Genomic DNA, 14720 nt, shown 5'->3' with positions numbered 1-14720 from the left:
TATAGCTGTTTTACTACAAAACTCCAACAATGTAAAAAGCGATTCATTCTTAATGGAGCAGTTAATCCATTGTGCATTTGTATTTTAGCCCATGTGAGGTATTCACATTCCTGAAATAACAACAGAGATCATAAGTTGGAACTTTGCTATAAAAATTAAGTAACAATAAAATTGAATCACTAAGTGGATTGAATATTGAACTATTTTCTTCCCTCAAAATGAGCTGGCAAAGAACAGCGTGAGGTGCATTATTTCCTTACAGCACAGAATTCCTGTGTAACTAATAGGATGAAAAAATAACTGTTGATCTCACAGTTTCAGATTTTGATTTTACTTTGCCACTACTGGGTAGAAACTAGGCAGAATAAATAGATATTATTTCCTAAAAATGAGCATACTCTAGAAAACAAACAAAACAAAAACCAATGAGATAATACAATGCAAGTAAAATAGTTTGACTGAGAAACACTCCTTTCCTTGGAGGACCCCTAAAAGGAAAAATGCTTGAAAAAAAAAGTCTGTTGAAGAAAAAATGTCAGAAATGGAGGGACATGTTACCAAAAACTAGAAGTCTATGAAAGGCAGCAAGAACTTAAAATATTATGAGGATTATGTGACAAGTTCTGAGGAAAAATTCTAAAGAGTAATGTTCTCTATTTTTCTGATAGAATCTCTGTTATCTAGATCATGTATCTTTGCACAAGAAAGCAATGACATCCATAACCTTTTGCTTTCTTTTTGGGGGGATGCCAGTCACGATCAGAAGAATTAATACAACCCTGGAAATGGCCTTCAGAAAGATTCATCCAGAGACATTGCTTTAGATAATAATGTGAGTAGATAAACAGTACTCAGTATAACAGTTTGGAATCTTCATGTTAAATTATTCCCATTTACAAGGAGAAAATGATAAATATATTATTCATAGAGATTTTAATTAGAGAAGGTACAAAGTTTAGATGTGTTTGCTTAGGCTTTCTGAATTTGTCAAGTCTGCAAAACATGGCCAATAACCTTCAAAAAATGTATTTTCTGAGTTTACTGCAAACTCCTACGCTGCATTAGAATAAAATTTTATCAGTGTAGACTGATACTATTCAGCTGTGGATGGAATGTATAGCAAATATAGAATAATGAGAATAAAAAAATGAAATAGGTATATAAACTTGTAATATGAATCAAATATATCAAATGTATCAAATAACAAAGATCATTGTGAATTTTTCTTAAAAGCAAAAAACTTCATTCTGAATTTAGGTGAAGGTCAGAATTGGCTCTTAAAGAAATCAGTCTGCTCATTTCTAATATTATGTGAGGTTTACAACAGATGATTGCTGGCAACATGGAACTGTATTACAGGGAGAGCTCAGAAAGCCTATACTCAGATGTCCTTGCTACTTCTAACAGAGCTTAAGGTTCCTCTGAAGTGTAGCCTACAGAGCAAAACTGTTCTGAAAAAAAGCCAATATGAAACAAGGGAGGATGAAAAGGAATATGACCAAGATGTTTGCTTTGAAACTGTACTAGAGCTGCAAACCAAAACCCTAGTGTAGGCATTACTAAATGCCACCATCTGTAGGTTCCAGCATGCACTTATGGCCTGATTTATATGACAACTCATTTGAAAAAGGGATTACAACCTCTCTTCACAAAAGTAGAGTCCACTTGATGTGCACAATGGCTTTTGTATTTAGTACAGTTCTATCAGTGTCCTGCAGCACCCAGAGTACTGCTAAGGGCTAGAAGAAATTAAAAGTTTAAAATATGGTTGTTTTGCACAGTGTTATGCACATTGAGCATAGACCAATGCACTGAATTTGGAGATACAACGCTTTTGGAAACTATTACCCTTTAAGTTGGATAGGAAACTCTGCTTTTAAAAACTGTGGGTTCATTGTGGTCCTAGGTATCTTCTTTGTTTTGGATGCAGGTCTCTGGGTCCAACTGAAAAAAATTCTAGTAAATGTTCTGGAATTCTCTTGACATTAGGAACTATATTCTCCTGACTATTTGCACTACAAGAATTACATTTTTTACTATTTCCCTATAAGTCTGATGGAAAAAAAAAAAGGTTTTGTTCACTTACTGCGCTCATGAGAGAGTCCAGCACGCTGACAGCAAATGCGGTTCCACATGCAAAGGGCTGTGTGAGGTACAGTTCTGTGTCTGGGTCATCATCATCATCTTGGTCCAAGAACTGAACATTTGAATCATTTACTGAAAACAATAATCATAATAATACAATCATAAAGTGCCTCTAGGTCACCAGTATATGACCTTACGTATTACACAGTCAGAAAGAAAAAGGAACAGCTTATGTCTGGAAACACAGACTTGTGCCTTTGACGTCACTGAAAATGAAATCAAGATGGATGTGAAAATGTGCATTTACATATAAAAATCTTTTTATCGGTATCCTGCTAGTGGGAGGTGACTCTCGCTCTTGGTAGTTGACTATCCCTTTGCTGTAAAAGTAGCCTTGTGGCAATGTCTGCCTGCACACAAAAGGGATACACACAGCTCTTCTATATACTGAAATAATCCTGGTATTGGTCAGGTATAGTGGCTAAGGTTGTATGCATGCATGTACAGTGAAATGTCATCACAAGACACCAAGTCAAAACCTCTTTCTGAAATAGAGGCTGCCCATAAAACTCTAATTTAGCCCACAGGCATCTGTTAGATGTGTTGCTGTGATTCTTACTGGACTGGTGTTAATGCATTTACAGCTCAAAAGAGGATAAACTATCCCTTTAACATGCATTTATCTGAATGAATGAACAATATTCCAACTATTCTGTTGCAACACTGCCTTTTGCTCAAATATTTGTCTCTATAACCTCACTTCCACAAATTCTGTATTAGCCAGTGTGAAAAAGGATCTATATCGGACTGCTCTAGAGAAAAGCACAAAGTAATATTTGTCATTTAGACTTTCTCTGGCATTTTATTGTCACAGCTAAGCTCTGTGCCTCTACTTCATACCACTAAAAATAGTTATTTCCTTGACATCAACTTATCAAGTGAATAATATTTCATTACGTATTCAATTTCCATATTAGCCCTCCTTAGACATGAAAGCATGGACTGCTTAGCAATGTCACTGAAATAATATTTATCTTATTAAATGACAAATTAATTTAAAGTCCTGTGCAAGGAAGGAAACTCAGAAAAGTTTTTGGCATTTTCAATGGCATTCTTTGACTATGCTCCTAATCCTTACATGAGCCCATCTGTTGATCCAAGTCAGGGAGCTTAGAAATCAACATGACAGCTGCTATTGGTCAGATTTTAGCTTTGGACTTCTAAGTTTAGGAATTCTGTCTGCAATTCTGGTCATCCTGTGTAGCTTCATTTTCTATCCACTCCTCTCTCAGCCTGTGTATACTACCAAATTTGCCACAGTTTGCTAGCAAAACATGAATATTTACAGATAAAGGCTTGTTATACCCCTCTAAAAGGCATGAGCGTTGCTATCTTTCTCTTGCTGAGCTAGCACTTGGCTATGTTCATACAGCAAATCAGGACCAGAGATGAAGTAGGATTTAAAAACCGTATCTTCCCTCTTCCAGATGTAACCATGCAAACATAACTCCTCAGCATTTTAAATGGAGAAGTGTTGTGCTATATGAGCTGAAAACTTTCACCCTAGTAAATGCCAATATCCACACTATTCCTTTCTTTATATAATGGCTATCAATTTATCCTCCAGGTTCTTGAGCAAAATAATATTTGAAAGCCTGATGTATCATTTCAAAATGTACTTTTTGAAGAGCTCATGCCTTAGTTTAATTTGCTCACTGTGACCAGGCACTATTGACAGTAGCATTCTTTTACCGCTTACATCTGGCACACTAATACCTGACTTTGACACCTGCTTACTAGTTATGCATGGTGTCAGCTTCCACAGTACTACAAATCCAATGTGAATCCTGGGAGTGCTGCTTTATCCCCAGTATCTTTATCTGCCTGATGAAAGTTAGCTGCTACTATGTCTATGAAAGGTCTCTAAGCTGGGTGAGGTAGGCCTGGACATCTGCTGCTGCACCGCAGGAAATGCTAATCAAACACTGCTCACAAAAGCTTCTGAAATCTCTCTTTATGGGGAGGGAAAAACACAGAAGCTTCAATGCTTTTTTTGCAGCTTCAAAACCTAAGGTTCAGAGAGATGGCCTACTCCCCCCCAAAAAAAAATAGCTGAAGGGAAAGTATGATATTGGGGGTTCATTTCTGATATCTTTTACTTCTTCTTTGACTTCCTCTGAGCACCGCTAAGGCATGTCCACCAAATTGACAATAGGCTGAAATAACAAACAGAGAGAAAGAGAAAGAGAGAGAAAAGGAGAGAAAAATTGGCAGGGGGAGGAGGGGCCCAGGAGGTGGGAGCCCAGGCCAGAGAAAATGAATTGGTGAGAGGTGCTATGAAAACAGCCGGCAGGTCAGACGAGTGTGATCAAAGGTTTACTGATGCTGCGTGAAAAAAAAAATCATTAAGATAGGCCAGAACAAGACAGTCAATTTCAACCAGAACCACAAATAAAACACATTCAAAGCAGTGCCATGAGGGTAGCCCCTCTGATACAGCCAGATAAATAAAAAAAAAGCTGATGACAGTAAGAACAACAACAACGGAAAATAAGACAGTGATGTGAAGGAAAAAGGCACTTCTTACCCAGTTCAGTTATCATTAGTATGTGGGTTCCACTGTTTTTTTCCTGACTGATTGAAACCAAAGGCAGAAGTTTGCCAGGCTTAGCTAGTAAGTAAAGTATTTAGGGGGAAAAGAAAGTACAGAAAGAGAATAAAGTAAGGGAAAAAGACAGGTAAGGCTCTAAAAAATAAAACTGAAAAAGAAAATAAAAGGACAAAGGACCACAAATCAAGTTTGTATTTGCCATGAAAAAGCAGAACAGCTTCTGCACTTCACATCACACCACTTGACAACATAAATACCCACAGTCAGAGTGGAAATCAGAGCCTGGTTACCTACCATCACCATATTCTCAGGGGTAAAATATCTCATACTGTTATACAGAGTTTGGTTACACATGATTAAACAGTTCTGGACCATGAAGAGATAAACAAATAGCCTTTTACTATTGACTAAATGCACAGGAAATGTCTGCTCATACTTACTATGGGGTATTTTGGAGATGTTTTTTTTTATAACCTCATCCCAAAGAACTCTGCTTATTTGTTACATTAGGTAAAAAGCATCTTGTCTGATAGTTTGTTTAAAGAAAATGGAGAAAACATAGAGGAAAGAGAGAAATACATTTCAGTTGTTCAAATAAAGTGAAACAGCTGTTACTAATCTTTCTTTGGAACGAGCAATTCAAAGGAGTTATCAGAAAACACGGCAGTGTAACATGCAGTATAGGGAATTTTCCTGATGCCACATAAGAAGGAAAGTGGAAAAAAGACAGGGAAACATACATGATAGGATAAATGCTCTTCTTACCTAGCTCTGTTATAATAGGGATGTTGGCTCCTGTCGTAATGGAGGGTTGACGTAACAGGCCATGGACAGGACTGTTGTCTGGAGATGACCTATCCATACCAGGGGGTGTAAAACCTGAAAAATAAAATAAAATAAAAAAATAAAATAAAATAAAATATCAAAGATATTTAGACATTAAGTCTGTATAAAAATGAAAAAAACTTTTTAGGCTGATTGATATAATGACAGAAATTTAAAAAAAAACAACACCATCATCAAGGAATTTCCTATCCATTATTTTTAAGAGAAGAACAATAAAGACATCTGACTTTTTTTTTTTAAAGATTAACTTGATTTTCAACAATAATTTCTTAAAAGCATAATCCTTCAGAAATATAGGTCATTTAAACAGAGTAAGGTAGTAATTTGGTAATTTGGTAGCTAATGGAGAAGCTGGAATGCATTTTTTTATCCTGGGTACTCCTTATATCAAAACACACTAAATGTTTTGCTTGCTTAAATATGAATAAAAATAATAAACACACACACACACAAAAAGCAACTTCAATTTTAGAGAGGTTTATTTTTCTTCTCCTTTTAGCACTTGTATTTGTTTTGAATGGGATAGTTAATTTTCATGACTACCTGACAAGTTAAACCACATTATTTCAAGCAATCCTGAAACAAGTATTCTTCCTCAAATCTGAATTAAAATTATAGTGTTCTGTTTCTAAAACAGTAGTTCAACCCCAGTAGCTAAGTGTTTCCATTAGTAAGTCCGATGTTTGATCAACATGCAGGATTTAGGATTTGCTGTTTTTCAGGAGCAGTAAAACCAACAGTATTTTGCCTTTCAGACATACATTGCATATGAACATTTATGAAGATTACAGTTACAGAAATACTGAGATGGAAGGGTACATTCTAACAAAAAATAGAAAAGATGGAAGGAAAAAGACACAGATTTTCAAATGTTATGGAAAAGTGATGCATGAAAAGAAACTAGAAAGAGGCTTACACCTTTGGGGATGTATAAGAAGGTAGGAAAGAAAAGACATCAAGAGGCACTCAAAGGAGAAAAGATCTGGAAAGCAGCAAGGCTCATCTCTAGCGAACTGATAATCTTTATGTTTTCAGCCTTATTCTCTGCAGAGTTTGAAATGAAGCTCTTGGAACTAAGCTTTTTTTCTTTTCCTTTTTAAATTGCAAAAAAAACCAAACCAAAACAAAAAAAACAACCTACGCAAAGCCTTTGGAGTTGGATTGTAAATGGTTGAATATTGGTGGTTCTACAAAACCTTATGCAACAGTTAGTCTAGAAATTCACAGTTTGTCATTTATTAAAGCTGTAGAAAGCACAGAAATGCTCATCTCATAATATCATTGCAGAGGTGATGATGAACCCTGAGTTTGAATTTAGGACTTCATTTAAGACCACTGTCAAAAAAGTGTTTTTAAGCAAATATTTGTCAGCTAGGAATAAGAATAGGCCACACTTGCTTTAAAATACACATTTCTGAGAAATCTTTTTTTTTTCTTTTAAACTACATTTTGCCTGAGTTCCTTGACTTCAGCCCAGGGACAGATTTCTGTCTCTCTCATTACTGACCTGAAATAATTTTGATTTTTTTCTTATGCCAATTCTAAATTAATCACAGAAAAATTCCTGATGTAACTTCATTGTTTTCTTGCAGTGTGGAAACTTTTTCCCTCAGTTAAACTTGTTGGTACAGTCATCTGCTACTGAACTCAGAACAAGATGACATAGTTCATTCTTCAGCTACTTTGCAAACCAGAAAATCTCTAAACTCAACTGTATTTTTTAACGTGTAGTACTGGCTTTATATTGGTTTTTGTGAAGAATTTTCAATTCTTTTCCAGTGGCAATTACCCTCACTATTAAAATTGTCTCTAAACAAGTCAAACTATAAAGATCGCTTGATCTAGACTTCTGGATGTAATGGAATTTTTTATTTCATGTTCAGTTTATTTCTCCCTAAATCCTGTCTATATGAAATATATAATAGATAACTAATAAAACTAGAATCACTAAAAGACTTAGCCCTCCAAAAGATGCCAATATGAATTTCCTATTTACATCATGAGGTCTGTAAGGAGAGAATGTTATACAAAATCTCCAGTGCTTCTGCACAAGGTTTACCATTCTCAAAGAAAGTACACAGAAGCAAGCTAACATTCATCAGTTTAATAGAGAGGTACTCACATTACCAGGGTGGCTGGTCGGTCAGTCTCCACCAAGATCTCATTACTGATGGTGGTCAGCTGGTATAGAGTCTGCCCTGGGACTACCCCTGGCAGGTACCAGCTGTGGCAGGTCAGCAAGATGTCCACTAACCCAAGCACCCTAGGGCAGTACTTCTGGGGCCAGCCATGAAGGAACTGCTGCCCTCTTTTTCCTGATGGCTTCCTCTCCCTATCTCAGGATGCACTATCTAAAACATCTTTCACTGAATCAGATTCTCCAGATGATAAGAGCATATCAGTATTTTCCAATCAACTAAAAGCAAATTGAAGAAAGTTGGCATAAATGCTTCTAAATGTGTAAATTCTTCTTACCCTCCTACTACTGCAATGTACACACATGCAGGCATGTACCCATGTGCACACACACACATTCTCCATACGTGGCTGTTTGCAACCACTTCTCTCTAACCCTTCAAATATTTGTCTTCCTAGACAAATGTCTAGAAGTGTTAGAAGATTGAAGTAAATGTGGCATTTCTGTTAGACACAGACTGTCAGGAGCTCTGTAATTGCACACTGCACTCAGTGCATTCAGTCTGAAATGCAAGAAGCATGTTAAAGGGTATTTTTTTCTCCTTGAATAAAAAACAGACTCATGACTAAATATTTCTCATTCTATGATCTGGGAAGATATAAGAAATATTTGCTATTTTAATTTAATTTCCCTGCCTGGGATTAATTCAGACACCTCTACAAATCGACTTCTGAAAAATATACAACTATTGGAATATTTTCAAAAAAAGAAGAATTGGAATTATTAAAGATTTTGTGTGCCTATATTTAGAGTCAAGGCACCATCCACATTCAGGCCACACTCCTGCTCCCAAGTCATAAGGTAAACTCTATGGATAGGCTTTCTAATTTTTTTTCCCTCTAGAAGGAAAAAAAAGTGCAGGAAAACTAACCTGCTTTATCAGAACTTTCATTTAAAGGCATGAAAAACTACAAGTGACAGCTGTGCAGATTCAGTGAATGTGACATTTTTGAATTTCTTCAACTTGACAAGTAAACACCTTAAATCGGTAATGCTATATGCATAATACATGACCTGTATTTTGACATCCATCATCAAATGCTGACTTGAGAAAATACAGGCTTGTACGTCAAGGAATAGCACCCATAAAGCAGGGAGAAATTCAGGTCACAGGGTATTAGGAAAAGTCTATTTCATTACAGAAGCTGAAACAAGCTAAGGCATCAGATTTAAGATCCATTTTCTGCTGTGAAAAGATCCAATTCCTCTGCACAGAGCATTCATTTAGAAATGACATGCTTTCCTCACAGCCTCTTTTCATTTTCCTTTTCATATTCCATTTTCTCCTTCAGTCCCCAAACCTTGTTCCATTAATGCTCATAAAAATAGTAAAGCAGGGCTGATAGTTGTGATCTTCTTATAACCATAGTGTCTCCTTGCTCAGCAAACAACTGAGGGAGTTATAGCTACAATTGCTTAACAGGATCAATCTCTAGAGTAAAATTCACACAGGCTCCTAAAGCTGAAGTCATTGTGTAAGGAAATACAATGGCAACTGGGGTCTTCTGAAAAAAAAATAAAAATCTGTGGTCATCCTACCACAGCTGGCAGTAGTGCTAGCATCCATAAGCTCCAAGGAAGGAAATGGCTTGGAGAAATCAGGAAATTCAGGCACAGCTTCACAGTGACTTCTGCCCACTGAAAGCGCTGGCAATAATTATTGTTTGCTCTGCTTACACAAGGTTTGGAGAAACTCGTCTGATGGCCAAATGATCTACCGATTGTGCTGGACACAAACTTGTTTTTTATTCTCATGCAGTTCACTTAACTGAATAACATCCTGTGAAATGCAGTAAGACCTGCTCTATGTAGCAGCGAATAGATCCTTTTAGTTTGCTGGTGTTACACTTTAATGGAGTTTTAAAATAGATACAAATTTGGCTGTTGGAAGGATGCACTGGAAGAATACTTCTGTCCCAGGGATCCAGATGAGCATATTCACAAACCAGATTTTTATGCTACAATTATAAAAAAATCTTCTGTTCCAGAGAGTCATAAAAGATAGTTTACGGCTCCTAGCCCCTTCGCTTTTGCCTCCTTTCCCTTTCAAAGGATACATATTTTATTAAACTGGAAGTATAAAGGCAGAATGTAGTTTACGAAATAGAAAACTCTAAAGGTTGTGATCCTGTCACTAAAGTGCATTGTAAATTGATAATGCCCTCTAATTAAGGCTATTCTGGGGAAAGGTGCCATGGGATTCACTGGCTAAAGCAAGCAGTGAAGTCCTCAAAAATATAATTTGTAAATCATACATGCTATGAACTAGCTCTGGCTCACCTGAGAAGCATGAAACAGAAACCATATTTTGGGCATAGTCAAGTAGCATGCAGGCAGTGAACTACCAAACACATCACTGACAAGTGAATATGGAGAAATATGAGACAAAGATTTTCATTAAGCAGAGTCAGAAAAAAAGAAATAATTCTCTTACAAAAGGATCTCACATCTCTATCCCTTTGTTACTGTTTGCTGACAATGTTCATTAATATTCTGTTGAATTCAGTGCAATGATAGACTATACCTGTTATTCTCCGAAGTACAGCCACTGGGGTACACCAGAAAAGTTCAGCAGCAGTCATGCAGCTAAAAAGCTGCTGACATTCATGGGAATCTGTTACAGTCATTCAATTTAGAAGCAATTCTAGCTTCAAACGTCCCGTGCGGTCTCAGACAGAGAGATGTAGTTTGGCCTCAGAATCTGAATATCCTAAATTCTGATACCATACCAGTTCTGACTTCTATTTTAATTTGTGCCTGAAGATTTAAAAATTCTTTGGAGATTATCTCTACAGGTCTTGAAGAGAAGAGGAATGCAGGAAAGCAGAAGTGCCTCTGTAAGCTCCTTGCTCTCTCAAGCTGCAATCTCAGCAGCATCTGCACAGATGCTCTCTTCCACATCTGGGCCCAAACATAGCCCAAGCTACAAGGAATGAAGAGTAAAGAGGATATCTGTCTCAATTGTAACAAGCCTCCAGTGCACTGAGACTGGAACAACCCTTAGTGCAGTGAAGGCTGAGAACACCACTGCAGAGAAAAAGCTGTTCATCTTCCTTCCAAGAAAGTGCTCTTCTCTAATGCCTATTCATTCCCATTCTGTTGAATTACTCATAGTGAAAACATCCAAACCAAAACTGTAATGAAGGCACAGGACAATGCTGATGTTTGCTCTTCCAGCTGTTCTGGATGTGTTAGCAGACCCACATGCTGAAAGTGTAAAGGACTGCTCTAGTGAGGCAAGGTTCAGTTGTAAAATCAAAGATTAAGGGCAGGATTGGAGTTTCATCATCTTGAGATCTGGGGCTGAATGACACCATGTTGTTTCTGTTTTCAACTTTGAGGCTTTTTATTCACAGGCACTTATCTGAGTCCTTTCCCAGTTTGAATCTCATTTAGAGTTTCACTATCAACCACTTACAAAACCTCATGATTAAGTCCTTCTGCAAATGCCTGATCTTTACACAAAATCTCATACAGTAATTACCCAGACCATAACTGCACAGGTTTACCGCAAGCTTACATAATTCAAAGCTACCAAAACAAATGGAATATCTTTACCAAAATCTTTCAAAGCACAGTCTTGATATTCTCTTGACACATTCTTTGGTTTTTCTCATTTTGTTCAGGAAGTACCAGTAGAATTAAAGACATATTTGAAAAGAGGTAGAAGAGATACTTATATTCATTCATTCAACATGTTGTGGAACAGTAATTATCCAAAACACTGCGGAGTATGCTTACATCCATAACATAATCAGAAATGATAATTCCTGCTTTTCTACACACTTTAATTAAAACATTAGTGCTCAAGGTGCTCATTTACTGAATTGTTCCTACTCTCCACTTACCATTTTAAAAGGTTTCTATGCTAGGTACTTCCTAAAGTATAAAGTTGTTAGCATCTAAGTATAGCACAGGCTTGCAGCTAAAATAATTTACTATAAAATGATGTCAAATCTTTCTCAGTTTGATCATTAATCGACCTTGCACATCTAGACCCCAAACAAAAATAAATAAATATGCTGAATAAAACTTATTAAATAAATCAAGCTATATTACCTAGTTCACAGAGACAGGTATTCAATAAATACAAATAAAATAGAATGCTTACCATTAAAAATGATATATAATCATGTTAGGCAAGACTCTACATTATGTCATTATGTCGAATAAAGTAATTTTTTTCCTTAGTAAAAAGGAAGAGCAAAGCCAGATTTCATATCAAGCAAGTAATAAAAACATTTTGATAAATACGTGAAACAATGCTGTCCAACACATGATTGGCAACTACTGAAACATAAATTAAACAAATTTCCCATTGCTGCTTATGGGAAAATTATGCAGATTAGAATTTGATTAGGTTTATATCATGAGACTCAATTTGGACTTTTAATCTATTAAGCTCCAATAAATGAGGCATCTGAATAGCTCCCCTGAGCTGCAACAGTAATAACCACAGCAGTCATTTTTTGCAATATGTATTCTGACAATTTCTTTAGCAGATGAAGTTAAGAAAATTCCACATCTTTAAGTACAACTACTTTATAACTTCACAAAATTTCAGGTGTATGCAGGGAGGAAATAGATCCATACAAAATGCTTAAACAGACATTTTTTGATAATCAACATCTGTCACTCTGTTCTGGCAATATTGTTTTTCCATTGATTTGGATTTACTTGTGTTAGGCTTCATGGTCTGTGTGGGCTAAACAGTGCCAGCAGACTTTTAAATTGCTCAAGCTGGAATTGAGCTGGAAACCTATGATAAATTCTCTATAGGCTGAGTCAAAACTAAAATCCCACATTCAAGGCTGTCCTGGGGATCAAAGATTTAACTGTGAAGGCTAAGGCCTCATTTTATCAAAGAAATCTGAACTGGATTCACAGAAGTGAGTGCTGAGACAGGTTGGATTCAGATCAAGACCACCTCTAATATATATGGCAAAGGTCTAATGCACATTTCCTGCAGTTTAATCTCTATACAAGTATCCATAAATTCTCAAGACTCACTTCATTTTGTAAAAAACAACTCTCAGCAAAGAGTGCCAACTAGGGGGCATTTAGCATCATGTCAGATTTCACTAAATCCTGTCACAACTGTTTAACTGACAGGATGCCATAAAACCACATAGACAAATGTCAGTACACAGGTGACTCCCAAAAATTAAATTTCTAGGACTTGATTAAGTGCTTGGAAGAAAGGGAAACTTCTTTTTTTTTTTTTTCTTCATTTTAGCGTGAATATGTTTTTAAATATATTAACAGAGAATTATATTATTAGCACAAACATAGCATCAAACATATCAAGAGTAAACTACGTATCAAAGAGAAGTATGTTAACATAGAATTTAAAGATTTTAACAGAAAATAATTTCCTTCTGGTCTGCCATACTAAAAGAAAGATTCTCCATAAGCCAACATTTTTTAACAGAAGTCCAAGTCGAACTCCTTTTTGTCACTCACACATTGCTTTCGGTAACACACACAACTTCAGAGTAATAGCTCTGCTAAAGATATGTCATATGCAAAAATGAATTTCATATTCAGCCGAACACTAACTCAACTAACTTTTCTGGAGAAAAATTCTTCTCACCCGGGTGCAATAGGGCTTGGAACTAGGTGATTTTTGTGGTCACTTCCAACTCAAGCCAATCTATAACTCTGTACTACATCTCTGCTGCAGTCTAATCAGAACCTTGCAAATAACACACTGTGCCAAATTTTAAATGGGAATATAGAAATTAAAGAGTTTTAGAGATTTGAATATATTTTTTCAATGTATCAATTCAACAGCACAATTTTCAGAAGTATCAGTATAACTAAACTGTATGTAAACCAGCCCTGAACCTGCCATGAACAATAAAGTAAAAAAGTACCTCCAGAAAGTACTTCCACTCAGCCCTCTAATTCTGAAGTTCACAGGAATGGCTAACACATCAACCCAGCCTTATACTCTGTTCATATCAATATAATCTCTCTGTTCAGTATATCATATATACAGAATGCCACGTGCTATTTTAGTTTCAATATAAGTCTAGCAGGTACTAAAACTGGCTATTTTCTTGCAACTACTCCTGATTCTGACTGAAAATGTACATACAATGAAATGTCCTGATTCTTTCTACTCCTTTTTTTCACATACAAAATATATAAATAGAAATTGCACAGTTAAGGAATACTGATGTTACCCAATTGGTAAGGTTTGAGAACCTCTGCTTCACTCAGTACAGCCTCTAGAATCAAGAAGGAAAAACAAACTTTCATTGACTAAGTTTGCAACATTTTGGCTCAAAATTTTTCCCCTCTTCACTGAATATTAATCTTAGAAAGAAAAGAAATTCAATCATCATTATAGAGTATCTCACATGATTCTGAATTTTTGCTAAGATCCTTGAGGTTTTGGCTTATCTCACCTAGTTCAAATATATTTGTATATTTAAAAAAGTACCAGCATAAGTTCATTTACACACACCTGACATTTATTTAATTTATATGGTCTTCAAAATGCATTTTTTACTAGAAATCAAGCTGGCGAAGACAATAACAATAGTAAACTGTTTCGTGACATTATTTAAGCAGTGAAAATTAAGTGGCAACTATATAATGTATGACATGGTATCCAGTACACAATACAATCATTCTGAAAATTTATGAGCTCTTTTTTAGTTTTCAGCATAATACTGACTATTTACTGTCACTCGCTCATCTAAACATTACTGCGGGTTTTAAAAATGGCTTAATAAAACATTTAAACAACATATTAACTTTCCTACTCAATATTATTTATTATGAAGTTAAACAGATTGTTACAAATTGTTTTCACATTAGAATTTCAGTAGTACCAGTATGAGTGGAAATAGCCATCCCTTCAAGAATAGGCTTTTAATATTTCTGAGCATCTATTTCTTGTTATTTGATTCTAATCAATATTCAACTTGGAATCTGGATTTTTTATGAAGTTTGAGGTAGCTCAAAAAGTTT

General features: G+C 35.8%; 1 protein-coding gene across 1 annotated transcript in view; it reads right to left on the bottom strand.

The window, feature by feature from the left end:
• The window catches only part of KCNMA1 (potassium calcium-activated channel subfamily M alpha 1), a gene marked incomplete at both ends in the record, with an annotated part of 433608 nt that overhangs the window by 16942 nt on the left and 401946 nt on the right, over window positions 1-14720 (bottom strand). The window contains 2 exons of the mRNA XM_079535276.1: window positions 2087-2217; window positions 5462-5575. Of these exons, the coding sequence (XP_079391402.1) occupies window positions 2087-2217; window positions 5462-5575 (245 nt within the window). The remainder of the gene's footprint in view (window positions 1-2086; window positions 2218-5461; window positions 5576-14720) is intronic.

The sequence above is a fragment of the Tetrao urogallus genome, assembly GCF_951394365.1.
Source record: "Tetrao urogallus genome assembly, chromosome: 5".
Classification (NCBI taxonomy): domain Eukaryota; kingdom Metazoa; phylum Chordata; class Aves; order Galliformes; family Phasianidae; genus Tetrao; species Tetrao urogallus.
Note: the sequence above shows the minus strand (reverse complement) of the source record. Positions and strands in the feature narration are given on the sequence as shown.